At 39.3% G+C, this 15,823-nt stretch overlaps 1 protein-coding gene across 1 annotated transcript; it reads left to right on the forward strand.

The window, feature by feature from the left end:
* The first annotated feature begins 513 nt into the window (after positions 1–513).
* LOC8050798 (PI-actitoxin-Aeq3a-like) lies at positions 514–3,173 on the forward strand. The gene is made up of 2 exons (XM_040213069.1): positions 514–600; positions 2,967–3,173. The coding sequence occupies exons 1-2, from the start codon at positions 546–548 to the stop codon at positions 3,155–3,157; spliced, it is 246 nt and encodes an 81-aa protein (XP_040069003.1). The 5' UTR covers positions 514–545; the 3' UTR covers positions 3,158–3,173.
* The last annotated feature ends 12,650 nt before the right edge of the window (positions 3,174–15,823 follow it).

Below are 15,823 nucleotides of genomic sequence, written 5' to 3' on the forward strand. Positions count from 1 at the left end.
TCTTTTTTTTGGGGGGGAACCAAAACTAAAGAGCAACCCGTTGTGTGCACAAATAACTTGTCATACTATCAAGAAAACCGAGTAAAATGCAGATGCACCTCGTCCATAACTGGAAGATGTAAGGAACCCCCCATATGGAGGCTTCTAATCACATGATGATTAGATCTGGCAAGAATCTTGCATATGAGCCACGGACAAGGTACTAAATTGCAACGTAATTTTTAGTAATAGTCGTTGTTACCTCCTTCCTCTAAAAATATAACTATTTGCAAATAATTTCGGAGGTGAGACTATAGAGCTGTATACTTCAATCGCATGAATCCGTCCGACTAACTGAAGCGACGCAGAGGCAAAGCAAGGAAATCGAAGCATTCTAAAGGAAAACTCACCGAGGACAGCTTTATCTTGTTTTAACGGAAGCTGTATAGACTGTCGGAAGTCGCTCTCTTTAGATAGTCGGATTGTCAGGAAACTTGTGGCTATATATTTGGGCGCAGATGCTTCACTGGAAGCATTCGCATTCGCAAGCTCAATCCTTGAAAACCATGAAATCATCAATTTTCCTGCTTTGCACGCTCCTCTTTTTGAAAATGACTGTGGGTAAGTCGGTTTCTCTAGTCTCTTCATAGTCAGACTTGGAAGCACAAGCAAAGTATTTAAACATTCCTCAACGTTTTGGTGTTTGCATATTTCCATGTCTATTGTATTACAAGAAACAGGATAATTATTTTGAGGATTAAAAAAAAAAGAATCTCTAAACGTTATTTTTTAAAACTTTGAAGAATGCAATCGTTTTTTTTTTTTTTTTAATATTACATATCTGACACCTGTTGAAGGTGAACAGGATGCACAAGGCTCATCAAACCTATCGGAATAACACTAATTACGTCTTATATTATAACAGCGCTATCATGGTAAAAGCCAAAAAGAAGCTTCTTGACGCGGCACTCTCTAGAATGCAGTAAACGCTTGTGACCGCCAGTACAATGTTTAAGCAAAATAACAAAAAAAAAAAAAGAAACAGCGATGTTTTTTGGGGGCTTACAATGTCACTCCGTGAACATACACCTTCTTGATATAAAGTTGTGTATTAACTCTAGCTATATTTTTAATGAACCAGTATACTTTTATCAAAACTAAATTACATCAAGGAAAACAGTATGTTGAACGAAATAGGCCGCGAAACAGTATTGATTATAATTTTTTGTACTTTCGACAAGCGCACCTAGGTAAGTGTGACAAATACACGGATAGTTCAAGTTAGAGAGGGACTTTTATTTATAAGATATTGCTGAGCAGATATAGCACAATAAAACTCACAGAAAACGTTAACGTAATATTTCTTGAATATCCAACACCCACGATCAAGCACTTGACACACGAGCAAAGATTCTAGCTACCATGGCGGTGAGCAAAAGGTCTGCAGCCTTTGAGCAGCCGTGCATAATCAAATATTCTGTGAAGAATAGTGTTCAGCCAGCTGAAGTTCGCAGAAGATTAAAAATACGATGGTGGAACTAACATTATAACAGACAAGAGTGCACAAATGCTGACAACAGCTTCGCGAAGGACGTCAATCGGTCACAAAAAAAAAAAAAGACTCACGGACGCGTTCTCCCCACTGCATTAACGCAACAAAATGTATTTTACACCAAAAAATTAACAAACAAAACATTAGGGATCTACGCAACGATGGCATTATTGTTTAGAGGCGTGCTAGGAATACCTCGAAGAATCGGTACAGCTTTGTTCCGGGCAAAATATAACATTTTGTAGTTGTTTTTTTAAGTAAAAATTCCAGTCAACCTTGGACCACTCTTGTACAGGCACACGACGCCACTGAGCGATAGGTTCTTATGTCGATGTGTTATTTTAAGTGTCGACGCGGTCAATTGTTATAACATCTCCTTTGCGAATCATACACGAAGGAATAACCGAAGACAGACGATAGCCTAATTCGGCTCATAAATAGGGCACGTACAATGTGTGAACATGCGATTTGCGCTTTGCCACTTTCAATGCCACGGCGGATATTCGAACTTCAATTTTTGTGACTGCTGCAGCAAAGTCTACAGGGTCAAAATAGCAGTTTGTATATTATGCATATAACTGATTAATATTGAGCAGAATTTAATAATGGTAAGGGAGTTGTTACATGACCCCGTTGATTCGCTTGACATAACAATGCTTTTGTATTTTTGACCGCTAGTAGCAGAGCATCTTAACTCTAAAGATGTAGAATAGAATAGAATAGAATAGTTTTATTTTCCAATACACACATTTTCAAAAAATGTGTGTATTGGAAAACATGTGATATGTTTATGTAAATTGTGCTATATTTAATCAAATATTTTCAGTGTTTTTTTTAATAAGCATGCTTGGTTGGAAGTGAGAAACTCAAATTGTCTGTGATCCAGTATTTTTTTCCTTATGGTTATTTTATATCTATCGAAGGAAGTAAGCAAAACACTTCTGTATTTCAAATACCAAAGAGAGCATCAATATTAAAGTTAAATGCAACATTTGGCTAATGAAGAAGTTAGACCTTACTTTTTAGTCCAATCTTGCGTCGTTAAAGTGAATTCAGAGCAGCAAAGAAATGTCTGATGATCTGATGGTCAATGAAAATCATGTTGCTAACAGAATCGCCCAGCGTATTTTGTTCTCCTTATTAAGGTTTAGCAAGTTCCCGTATGGAGCATATAGACGCTCAAGTTTGCAGACGGTCTAGATATGTTCTTCGTAATAGTCTTATATCCAAGAGACGGGTATGCTAATTAAAGTATTCGCGTAGGTAAGAGAAGATGTTAAAAGTATTTTAATTAAAAACAAAGTAAATTAATCCGTTCCTTTGTCTGCATAGAGCTGTCGCATTTACCGCGCACGCTCGACCAACGTGAACCACAAGCTAACATCCAGAAATCTAAGAAGGAACAGCATTTTGAAACTAAAATTTTCTTTAACAGTGACTGAGGCGCAGAAAAATGGACTGTGCTTCCAGCCACCGATTTCGGGCCACTGCTACGCCTACTTCGTGAAATATTACTACGACCCTCTACAGGGACGCTGCAGAGAGTTCGTCTACGGCGGTTGCGGTGGAAATCTCAACCGGTTTGATTCGGTAAACGAATGCAGACGGACATGTGGAATGTCATAAGCGGGTATGGAGCATGGTAAGCAACATTGCATACGTGTTTGTCTGATATCCTGTAAAAACTTTTATTGTCTCAAGCGCACCTACACAATGCGTGGCTGATGGTGCTTCGGGGCAATATCTTAATTAAATTAGATAGTACGACGGGGAAAGAATGCTGAAGAGAATTTAAAATGAAATATTTGTTTTTAGAATATTTTACTATCGTTACAAGGGGTCTTCCTACTGATTGCTTTCGAGGTGTCAAAAATTTGAAAGAAAAAAACACCACTAAGTGTACTACTTATGCCCGTGTCCCACTAGAGCGACAGACAGAAACAAAAGACAGCGACAAGTTTCCAACCCATGCAGCATGCTCGCGATGGTACCTTTGGCAGGCGTTTAGTCATTCGGTGCTCGTGAAGTAAGCACGAGCGATTGCAAGCCTGCCAAAGCCACCCTCGTGTGCATGATGCTCGTGTTTGAGCATAGCCTCGTTTATTCTACAAAGCCTCTCAAATCGCGAAAGAGTCTGGTTTGAGGCGTGTCGTTGTCTTTTGTTTCTGTATGTCGCTCTAGTGGGACACGGGCATTATGATGACGACCCCTCAAAACTGAAGCTGTTGGTAATTCCTGTTGCAATAAACGAAGGGGCATTTATTTTGGGAAAAATTCGGACCGACAAAACCTCGAGCTTGAAGTTCACAAAAGAACTTCAACCTAAGTAAAATATTTCTTTCGGGTTATCTACCTTGCGCCTGACAAAAGAACTTCAACCTAAGTAAAATATTTCTTTCGGGTTATCTACCTTGCGCCTGAAGCTTCAGCCACACATCAAGTGGTAAAGAGACGCCCCTCCTATCTGTAGATGATCGTCTGGAATCGACCTTGTCACCACCTCAACGTGCTGAAACGTGATTGTTTTAGTTTTTTTTTTTTTTTTTTGTAATTCCAACGTTGCTTTCGTTTTTGTTGCTGTGAGATAAGTGAACATCAATGTCGAAACAAATACTTGATGAGACCTACTTCCACGGCGCAAGTTTTGGATTGAACAGGCCTTTGCGGAAGTACTTCCTATAAAGTAACAATCGAGGGATTGTTATTCAACCATTATTTTAGAGGATAACTTTCTGTAAATAGAGTATTTACGTATGCTTCGTTTACAGCTATTCTTATAGGGAGGTTAAGCTACGTGCTGGGCCTGACCCGCTCTTTGCTCGGGAGTATCCAATAAGGCGTCATTCAGTGGTATAAGACCAACTGCTAATTGGTTCAATCATTGCATAGTCTCCACAGCTCGGTCACTTTACTGATGAACGGAGCGGAGCGCTCACCGCATTCTCACGCGCCTACAGGTTATAGCGCTTTCAAGGCCACAGGCGGTCGCAGATTAGACAGCATTGCCTCAGTAACCCCCCCCCCCCCCCCCTTCCAGCGGAGTCCCTGTTTGTGAGCGTTCACATAAGCAAGAAGTCAGTGCAGAAGTAGAACATATTTTCCTTTCAATTTTGAACAAAAAGCACTTTCGTTGAGAAACAAAAAAAAAAATGTTTTCTTAAAAACGCCTGGAAAAACAGATAGACTGCCCGACGCTACCCAAAGACGTAAAACACTATAGTTACAAATCGTCTGAAATTGTCCTCACTGCCTTTTTGAAAGTTACTACGTGAAAAAATTGTTAGCAGGGCGCTTAAATTTACCCATGTGCCATTGTTCCTACAAATATTCCCAGTAATAGGAGAATACGCTCTATAAGCTTTCTGCCCGGGAAAAATAAACCCCGTCGAGTTACGAACGTAATTATTACCGGTTAAAATCAGGAATGCCCCTTGGCTGCAAATTAAACAGAAAGGAAAAAATACGACTACAGGTCTTGTATTAATCCTTTTTGTTACCTTCTGATCAGTTTTAGAGCGTGTTATGCCAACTCGTTATAATTGGTTAACTCTTCGCCGATCCTCAGCTACGATTTACTCTATCACCTATGGAGCCTCGTCTCGTTTAATGTAATCTTTAGCGGAAATATTGCCAGGAATACCATAAACAAACTATAATTTGCCAGTTTCTGAGGAAGGTAACAATGTTCTGTTGTTTATTGCTTGAGCATGCTCCAATTATTGGTATGTTTCTTTATTTGCTAATATTCGTAATGCATGCTCACTGGCGGTTATTGCTCTGAGACCCTCAGCTTGTAAAATAAGTATGCGTTGATTACAATTTAAGATCTAAACTAAATATCCTTCCTATTCCACGCGTTTCAGCCTCTATAGACTGAGAGTCGTACAATATATTAAGTGGTAACGCTTCAGCTACTAAATAAATCCAAGGTTTGGATAGCTGCCTCCGAATAACAAGTTCGAATTGTATTTGCTTTTATTCCGACGGTGAGCTTTTATGCAATATTTATACTCAGGACTATTATGCAGAGAGGTAAATTTGGGATACAAATTGTTTTTCCTCACATGATCAGCCCCTGCTGAATTTTTCCCACTGGTCGTTTACGCCTTACTTCTACTTAAAAATTATATTTCGCTATTACCACTTTAATTTTACTGATCAAAATATAAATGTAAATTTTTCTGTTTAATAACCCGTCTAACATTTATATTTCGTACTGTTCTAAAGGATATAAAAGTTACCATAAATTATCTTTGTTATTTCTGGTCTGGTTTCAAGGTGATAAAATTACTTATTTGTCTGTTTAAATTTAATCTGTTTATGTTTTCCAAGGAGATAGGCGATTCGAAGCTTGAAGTTATTCTTGGTTACCTGTAGTAATATTTTACAGCATCAAGCGGTGGAGTTTTACCTTCAAGATGAAATGTGAACCATCCATAATGTTCGCTTGGTCACAGCTACCTTGTGCGTCATCTGCGGGGTATTGAGAGTACAAGAAACAAAATGGCAACCTCAACTTTTCTTGCAGGCTAGTGCCTAGCGTGAAACAACGCCAACATGATAATGGCACTGGTCAACAACCCCACGGATTACGACTGCTTTCGAAAAATAAATATTTGTATCGTTCGCACTTCAACATGACGTATTCCGCAAAGGTTAGAAACTATATTTTTCAATCATATAGCTTCCGCAGACTACAGTACGAAAACTACGGCACTGTGGAAGTTGATTTATAGCCTACGTACTATTAAGAGTTGAATAACGGTTTTTGGTTTATTCTACGTACGGTTTCTGGTTTGTCTGAGTCGTGCTGACCTCCGCAGCTGAACTAAAATAAGGAAACAAGAACAATGAAAAGCAGAAATCTACATTAGGAGTGCTATACACCTCTCCCAAAAACGCTCCTAGGCCGTCGCCATGTTGCTGATGCTGATGTGGCTGGTGCGACTCTCGCGCCCTCTATCAGCTAGAAATTTTATGCCACTCTCTTGGACTGTGAAGACCCGCTTAGCGCGGTTCTCTACCTATGTTTTTGTGGTTTTGCATTCGACGTTTTCTCGCCCCTCTTGAGAGTTTCCACTTAATTTGTTTATGCGTGCTGCGTACCCTTTTTGTGTTATCTTCCATTGCGAGAAATAAGGCTGGTAAGTGCCTGCCATTCTAGGTTTTCTGCTCGACATTCACGGAAAACGAAGGAGGCGAAGGACGTCGAGCGACCCTCGACGCGATGTTGCGAACATTGTTCTGCCTCCTCCCAGAAATAATCCGCGTAGAATCTTCAGTCATCTCCAAAAATAGTAGTCCGGGTTGGGGTGAGAAACGGGTCAGTCGCGTTTGTTTCTTTGCCTTGGTGCGGTTGTGAAAAAAGGAAGCTCTCCCCAAAACGTGTCCCAAAACGAAGTCTCCTCGGATTCGGTCGATCGTCAAGATGTGGCTGCCGTCGACTATGACTGTGTTATTTGAGATCCTTCTCAAATAGTTTTTTTTTTTTTTTTTTATAACGCTGCATCGTGTGGTACGTACGATATATTGTTCGAATGTTAACACTTCCTCAATTGCATCTCCGTGTCGTGTCCATCGGTAAACACGATATTTGTGAGCGTGAAAAATGCATGCTTTTCGGCCCTCTTCTGTTACAATTTATTTTTGACAGCAAAGCGCTTTGTCGTTTCACATGCGCCGAATCCCGCGGCGCCGTCAAAACTTATCGCAAGAAAAACAAATAACTAGAACAATACATTCCAGTCGCATTCGTTCTGTCGCGCGCGTCCCCAAGAAAAATAGTTAACAGTTTTTTTGTTTTGTTTTTTTGCTATTTCCAAATATGGCACAATGCTTTCTCAATATCCTCGGGAAAATACATGTACCATGAAGCACAAAATATAGCGGGAAAATACGAGAATTTAGCCGCCAGCAGCGTTTGAAACTGCGCCTATTTTAATCACAGTCCACTCGGTTAGGGTTAGGAGGGACGCCGGTGTGAGTCTAGCCTCAAACTCAGTGACTGGGTTTGAAAACAGCTCGTTGCCCCTGGGGTCGAGTGTTTCTTGGAAAGATGTATACTCCGTCCCACCTTCAGCCCGAGCGCCACGAGCTATTGCAGCCGATCCAGCGCCGGTAGAAAAGCGTGACCTGCCGGTTGGGCAGAGGGACACGGGGAGCTCAAGGTCACATGACACTCTCTCCACGCTGGATTGGCTGGGATGGCTCCTAGCGTCCGCTGCGCTCGGACTGAAGGTGAAATGGAGTATAACTCCGACTTCGTTAGCTTGTTCTCGTAATTTCCAGTATTCACTTTTCGAATGTGGGCCGAGCACGCCATTTACAATTATGAAACCGCGTGTCATGTCCCTCTTTTATTTTTTTGCTCATAGAAGTGACCTTTTGTTAGCGGGGTTTATATATTTTTTTTTTTAATTTTAGCATTTATATTGATTACATACATGTTTTCTATTTGTATATGTTTAATGAAGCGTTACTGCAGTATATAACATTGCTGAAAAGCTCTATAATCAAAATTATTGGGTAAAAAACTGCAGGCTCAAATGAGGCAGTATAATTGGAATTAAATCTCACACTTTATATTCACTTGCTCGATTGTGCTTACCCACCTAAAACAGCAGTCCTTTATGACATGCATATACATCAAAAAGCTTTTAATATCTGCGTACAATATGACAAAAAAATTAAGGAAACACCTAGAAAACGGCTTTTGATATGCTAGTTCCTCTCTACCCAGCGTAAAAAAAAAAAACTGCAATACGTATTTTTTCAGATTTTTATTGGATATCGGAGGTAAAAATCTAGGTAAGCCTATACTACTGGTATTTGAATACAAGAAATCCGATAGCTCACCACGATACTTATATCACAAGGAGTGATACTGTGGCTCCACGCAGCCAATCTTACCAGGGTTTAAGAGAGTTTATATCGAATCAGTATTTCGAGTGTGGGAATACCAGCTGCTTAAAGAGAAACCATTTTTGCAAAATATGTATTTCTCTTTACTTAAATTAAATGCTGGTCTTTTGTTGTCGTTCTTTGTTACAGATGGATAAAAACCACTCGCAGCCAATACATTCAAGGACGGGAAATGAAGTTTAACCAGGAAAGTGGAACGACGACAAATAACTGAAATGATTGGACAATTGTATCGCCCTCATCAACTATGATCTTCAAGAGGCTATGTGTTTGTAATAATAATCTATTTTCGGTAAACGCCATGCAAGCTACAATTTCTTATGGAGATGTGTACAACACCCTCAGGATAAGTGCCTACATACACTCATTAACGGGCTATATAAAAAAACAAATAGTAGTTGAGCCTTTAAATGCACTTACATGACGTGAGCACCTCTTTTGAAAAGTACGCTTTAAACCAAAAAGTACCTTGGTATCTATACGTCTCAGTCGATTTTATAGGGCTTGGAGAAAGAATATGCTCAAAATAAACCTACCAGGCAAAAAGCAATGAAAAAAACATTAATATATGATATTTAGCCCCACCAACAATAAAAGAAAACCCGAAACTAAATAAAAAAAACGAAAAATAACTTTTACACGTTTTACTTCAATAGATCCTCATCCGCTCAAAGATGACTTAAGTCAAGATCGGCTAGCGAGGTTCACCTTTTTATAATTATAATAAAAACATTTTCCAACCAACCTATAGACCTTTTCATCCTCCTCCACATGGGCGCTGCCATTTTGGAATCAGGTGACGCGGCAGCCATTAGGTTGCTTCAACTTGCCGCTCCGCTCTACGCTCCGCGCCTTGGAAAGTGCGTTGTACTCGTGTTTTTCGTGGCGGTTTACTGCGCTTTCTTGAATAACTTCGGAAACTGTAGTCCGATACGTCTACTCGACGACAAGGACATCACGAGGGTTGAGATGTTTTTATGACAACTGAGGTTTGTTTTTGCAAAAAGTGGCGGAACATTCCCAGTAAGAAGCGCGTATATTTATATCGCGCATTTAGACGTCAAGAATAGTAAGAGAAAGGAGCCATTCTGTATTTCCTGAAAGTATCATAATTTGTATTCATAATATATCGCAAACAGTTTCTTTTGATTATGTGAGGAAACTCGCAGAGGAGACAGAAACGAACGTTTAACTTGTATTCTATCTAAGGCTAGAAATAATGGTGCGTCAACATCAGGCAATTTTTTTTTTCACCATATCACACCTCCATGTGGATGAGGTTCTCAATCTTTTTTTGGGATGTAAGTATTCAGTTGGTCGGTTTACTTATGAAGTTTCAGAAATTGTATACTGTGCTCGTTCCCATGTCGACCCTCATTTAAGTAATTTATTGACTATATTTGGATAACCAGTGCCATCCACTTAATTTATTTTAACACAAAGGTTAGAACTTTCGCGTAAGAAACTGCTACAGACACTTAACAGTTACGAGTTTTAGAAAAACTTGCACAAAGAAATAACGTGGTTTCTATTTGCAAATCCAAAACGCAGTTTGGGTTTGGCGCATGCGCAATAATAACGACGCTTTTTTTTTTTTTTTCGTATGCTGTTTTTATTTTTGCCAGTTATCTAAAGTCCGCAATATTTTACGTCGAAAAAAAAAATAAAAGAGCCGTCTGCATAACACTTATTTAAGTCCAGGATTGTTGGTGGCGAATAGAGGTTTACTTTGGGTGGCTGGCGACGCCAAAATTTACAAAGTGAATCTGTTCAAACAAATAAATATTTGTTCACACAGCTCCATGAAGTGGTGCCTAGCGCTAGAATTCAGCCAAACTTCCCGAGGTATTTCTCCTCCTGCCCCATCTAATTTTATTTGGCCAATTTTACGGAAAATAAATGCCAGATTTAATTTGATGGGCCTGTCACTTATATCATCTCCTGAGTAAGCAAATGTTAATATAAGAATAATTTACTTCCTAAGGCAAATATCACGAAATGCTGCTTATCAGTACTTTAGATGGGTTGCTAATTTAAGATATTTCTTACTCGGCCTGTCAAAACATGCTCGAGTACTGAGTTAAAAAAAATTATAAAAAAGGCCGGGACGATACTACTTTATAACAATTATCTGCGTCGTTACACGATACGCTTTTAGTCTGCGAAGTTCACTAAAGGTTGGGTGCCCACGAAAATCAAGCAGTGAGAAGTAAACTCGCGAGTTCATCTGTTCTGGCAGATTCAGCACATTGCTAATCAAGCTGTCAATATGCTTCTTCACATTAACGTGTTAGTCTCTTCATTAGTTAGTTTTTCTGAAAACTGGTGTCATCGGGTACGGCCGTAGACGATGGTAATGTTCCCTGTACATCAGACAAGCGTTTCGCAACCGATCATAATAGACACATCAAAGGAGTTGGTAAAAAACAAGCCCGAAATTTAGGTTAAAATACACCTCGTAGTCCTCAAGGTGGCTCAATACCAGTGTTTCATTAGTTGTGTACAACAAGAAAAATAATCGTACCACAAAATTAAGCAACGAAAACTTAAAACAGCAACATTGCCGCGTTCACGTTGAAACCGAAACCAACCAAATTGAAGCAACCTAATGGCGCCAAAGGCGTCAGCGCCCTCTATCCGCCGGTGAGGCAACTACTAAAATGAAAAGGTCTATAGACATTTTCCACAGGGGCGCCGCCATCTTGAATTGTCGTCACTTCCAGTATGGGCGACGAAAAAATAATAAAACGTTTCAACCTGTAACTAGCAAAATAATAGAGGGGAGCCAAAACGAGAATGTGTGATGGTTAGGCTTATATCCTAAATGTCTTCTATTGGCGTGGCGACGGCAAAACAATGTTTTCGCCCATACTGGAAGTGACGACAATTCAAGATGCCGGCGCCCTTGTGGAAAAGGTCTATAGATGTCCGTGTGCACTGGAGTATGCCTAATATTTTCGGGATCAGTCCGGGAGCATATCCGGAAACATATGCAAAGATTTGCATTCTTAATGACGCTGGAGTGGGTATTTTCTCTGCCGAAGAGTTGGTTTCAGTAGTCGCACGGCAGACAGTCATTCCAAAATTTTGTTAAATTATTGCGACTATTATAGCAAATGCTGTTCATTGTTAATTTTAAAAGCTTGTTGTGGCTCACGTTAGATGCATCAGCGGTACAAAGCAAGCTGAAACTAACAAGACAAACTGCTTTACCTCTCGTATTTCCCGAGTTGGTAGGTATATTTTAAATCTCGCGAGTGGTCTCATTGGTTGCAAGCTTTTGTGTATTTGTGCCATCGTATGCTTACGCCATCTCTTCGTTTTTTTTTCCGCAGAACTCCCATAGAAGCCGATGTACCTAATATACATATATGACCCTAACACCATGCCATTACTGCATTCCATCTTATACTGCTATTCTTGTGGCAGAGGGTTAAGGTGATGACAAGTAAACTGCAGGTTCCTCAGTTGAATAAACTTAGTGATGTATTGAAACTACAGAAGGTATCCAAGTTAATTGAAGTGGAGAGTGCGTTCTTGAGCATAAGAAACTTGTTATGATTGTTTAGATGAAATGATATCCCTCTACACCCTAGCAAAAATAACAGTTTGAAATTAGTCCGGAAAGTGAAATCCGGACTAAAATCAAACCGGAGTCACACCGAAAAGGCGGCTTCCGGTTCGCACAAACCGTGAATTTTCAGATCCGGTTCAAAGTCAAATTGGAGGAATTCGGGAGAGGCAAATTCCGGTTCGCTCATACCGTAATTTTCCTAATCCGGTTCAAGGTCAAATAGGAGAAATTCGGGACAGGCGAATCCCGGTTCGCTCAAACCGTGATTTTCCTAATCTGGTTTAAAGTCGAATTGGAGGAATTCCGGAGAGACAGATTCCGGTTCGCACAAACCGCGATTTTCCTAATCCGCTTCAAAGTCAAATTGGAGGAATTTCAGAGAGACAAATTCCGGTTCACACAAACCATGATTTTCCTAATCGGTTCGCACAAACCGTGATCTTTGGAATCCGATTAAAAGTACAATTGAAAGAATTCCAGACACACAATATGCGGTTCGAAGAAACCATTCCTTGCCAAATTCGGTTAAAAGGCAAATTGGACAAAGTCTAGACTGAAAATATCCTCTTTGCACAAACCATACTTTGCCCTATCATGTTCAAAAGAAAATCGGATCAGCCGCCTTATGCCGAAGACTTTCATGCATATGGTGAAACATCAAGTTGCTAACAATCCATCCCGATACCGTATGGGCTGCTTCGATCAGAGCTCAGACAGCAGAAGACGGCGAGCTGATATGCGGCGCCAAAAGGGTGACATCAAGGCGATTTTTGCGCAAGTCATCGCCATCTAATTCCATCTAGCTTTTTCTATGCACTCTGCAATACTTATTCATTATTATGCTTAAACTACGTTTTGTTATTTTTTTATTATTTTTTATATAATTGCTTGATAACTGTCAAATAACCTTTTTTACATAATTTTCTCCCCATAAAAACAAACAAAAACAAGAACTAATTTGATGCCACAGCTAGATGTACACACAATCGAAAAGTGTCATTTCAGTATCTTTGCCAGCTTTCCTGCGGTCTCCTTGTTTATGCCTGCATGCTCAACATTCTATTATGGTGCATATGCAGGCAATTTCAAGGGCTTTCATCAATATAGGTACGCAGAGCAGGGACTCAAACCGTAACCGTAACCAAAACCGAAAACCATTTAGGAACGAAAATGTTTAGTAACCGTAACCGCAACAAAAATATTATTTGAAATTTAAAGAACCCTAACCATAACCGTAACGGTAACCGTAAAGTATTTACCGGTAACCGGGTTTAACCAATATTAGCCGAAAAATAAAAAAAAATTTTTTTTCTCAGGTGTGATCTGGAGGAGGGATCTTGAAATATCGTGGCAATTTGACAGAGTTACTTTCAGCGAGTGGTGCATCTGATAATACATTTCCGTTCAATCTAACTTTAGGATTAAGGATACCTAGTTGGAATCAGTGGTCGTGCTTATAATACAAACGTCTCTATCTCTAAATCTGTTACACTGCTATATCGCTGCATGTATCAGTATGTGTCGCCTTCAGTGTAATAACTATTAAGATAGAATTCCCTCAGATGTCCATCAAATTCGGTTCTATAAAAACCACTGATGTTCCTGACATGCAGTAGCCAGTACGAAGAAACGAGGAAAATTGACCGTCATGAAGAGCTGGCGGAAAAGAAAACCTGGTATTTATTTAGTCTAAAACGTGTCGCTAGTCACGATTTTGAGACAACACAGAAAGAAAAAAAAATGTGAGAGGTATGTTTCATATTAAAGTAATCCAGAATTTATCTGAACAGAGAACAATCACAAAAATAAAAGTATTTTGTGAAGTGAAAGCTAATATATCCTTTGATGGCCAGTATTTACATGGAAGTTCAGTGACTGGCCGGCATCGGCGCTTTGCTGTTCAAACTGGCAAGCCCCGTCATGGAAGATCCGTTTACTGACCGGCATCGTTTCATTTTTTTTTTTTTTTGCCTTTTTCACTATGCAATCAAGTCATTGGGATTCTGACGAACTGCTGCAATTCATGAATAGCGAGTGGAAATGTTTGTGTTGATCAATCCTTCCTAAATGACTCCCGGCGCTAGGGTATTTTATCCCAGCATGGCAAGGCTGACGTGTTTTATCGCGAAAACACAAGAGAAAACAATGCGGTGAAGAAAAGTTGCTGCCCAGGATTTTAGAATATAACCGCCTACACCACGAAAAATAAATTTTACAACGCCGAGCATTATTACTTTTCTCAGAAAGCTAGTTTAGTTTGATGTACTATAGTTAAGCTCCGGTGGTATACGCACGTGTTTGGCTCTGATAAAAAAAATAGAAAGGGTATAACGGAGCCTAAAAATGAAAAAAAAACAAAAAAACTAGAATGATTGAGCACGCGCTTTGAGTTACAAAAAACAATAATAGACATTATTTTCGAGACTAGAAAAGTAAGAGATGTGTTTATTGCTTATGACGCTAGGAAATTGAGTGTGAAAATATGTCATTTCAGGCGTCAATCAACTGTTTTCTGTGTAGGTGCTATTATCTAACAGAAATATTTGAAATTTTCCCATAGCCAAACGATATCTGTTTCTTTCATAGCTTATGTTGTACTACATACCGTACCAGAGGAACGCGAATATAAAAACTTTTTTTTTTTTTTAAGCAGAAAAGCGAGAAACACCACTGCGTTGTGGAAGTTCACACTGTCGGGTTTGTGAATGTGACCCCTTGACGCTACGAAAAATAATTGTTACAACGCCGAACGATACCAGTTCTGAAAGCTAGTTTAATTATCCGTGCTGTACTTGAATCTCAGGAATAAAAACGTGTTTAGGCCTCAGAAAAAAGTAAAACTGCGGAGCGCCACCTGCATAAATAAAACCTGTCGGCACGCGGGGGATAGCACTTATCTACAAGAACAAATTACATACTACTTTCCGGAAGTTAGAATATTAAGAGATGTGCTTAATACGTAGCGCGCAATGAGCTCAGCTAAATTACTTCCTCAAAATTGCGGTATCTTTTATTCAATAGTGGGTGAACATGGCCGCTTTCAGAAAGCTTCGGCTGCATTCCTGTGGCAGTTTTACCACTTACACATTTTCCCCATTTGCTCGCAATATGCTCATTGTTATTACATTGCTTTTTTCTTTAAAGGACTTGTGCTGTTTGCCTATGGTTATGAATTATCCCGGCAAAGCAAGAGGGCTACGGTTTGTGCATCGCAACAATTCAAACTTAGGCTCGCACATTTTATTTTCACCTTCTGCGTGATTATTACCCTAAAGAACGGTGCCAACGACTGCAAAAACATAGAAAATATTTAAAATAATAACAACGAATACTAAAAGTAAAGAAAAAAGATTGAAAATAAAAAATAATACAAAAGGCAAACAAATATTTAATATAATAAAAACTTAATACAAAAGGTGAAACAAATATTAAAAAAATACAAACTAATAAAAAGGTAAAACAAATATTTAAAATAATACAAACTAATACAAAAAAACATCGGAAGAAAAGAGCGTTCACCGAGATTTGAACCGACGTCCGTAGGCACAGCAAAAGAGCGCGTTGACAAACTACGCTACAGTCGCCCGGTTAAACTAGCGTGATTTCTAGAAGCATAGATGTTTGCTGAATTCCTTTCGAACCATTGTTCGGTTAGTTTCACATTTGATATTTTGCTTCGTGTTCAGGACTTATTCATAATATTATGGAAATATTAACGTGCGCAATAATTTATTATTACTGTGTCTTTTATGAGTTTTATCGTGCGGTTTTATTATTCTTTAATTTGAAACGCTTTG

This window comes from Ixodes scapularis, unplaced genomic scaffold (genome assembly GCF_016920785.2).
Source record: "Ixodes scapularis isolate PalLabHiFi unplaced genomic scaffold, ASM1692078v2 PGA_scaffold0__279_contigs__length_252992795, whole genome shotgun sequence".
Taxonomy (NCBI): Eukaryota; Metazoa; Arthropoda; class Arachnida; order Ixodida; family Ixodidae; genus Ixodes; species Ixodes scapularis.

Bases quoted from the DNA above. Each gene is read 5' to 3' on its own strand.
- LOC8050798 (XM_040213069.1), top strand. From the start codon at position 546: ATGAAATCATCAATTTTCCTGCTTTGCACGCTCCTCTTTTTGAAAATG. The intron at 601-2,966 runs GTAAGTCGGTTT...TTTCTTTAACAG, and splicing joins CTTTTTGAAAATGACTGTGG to TGACTGAGGCGCAGAAAAAT.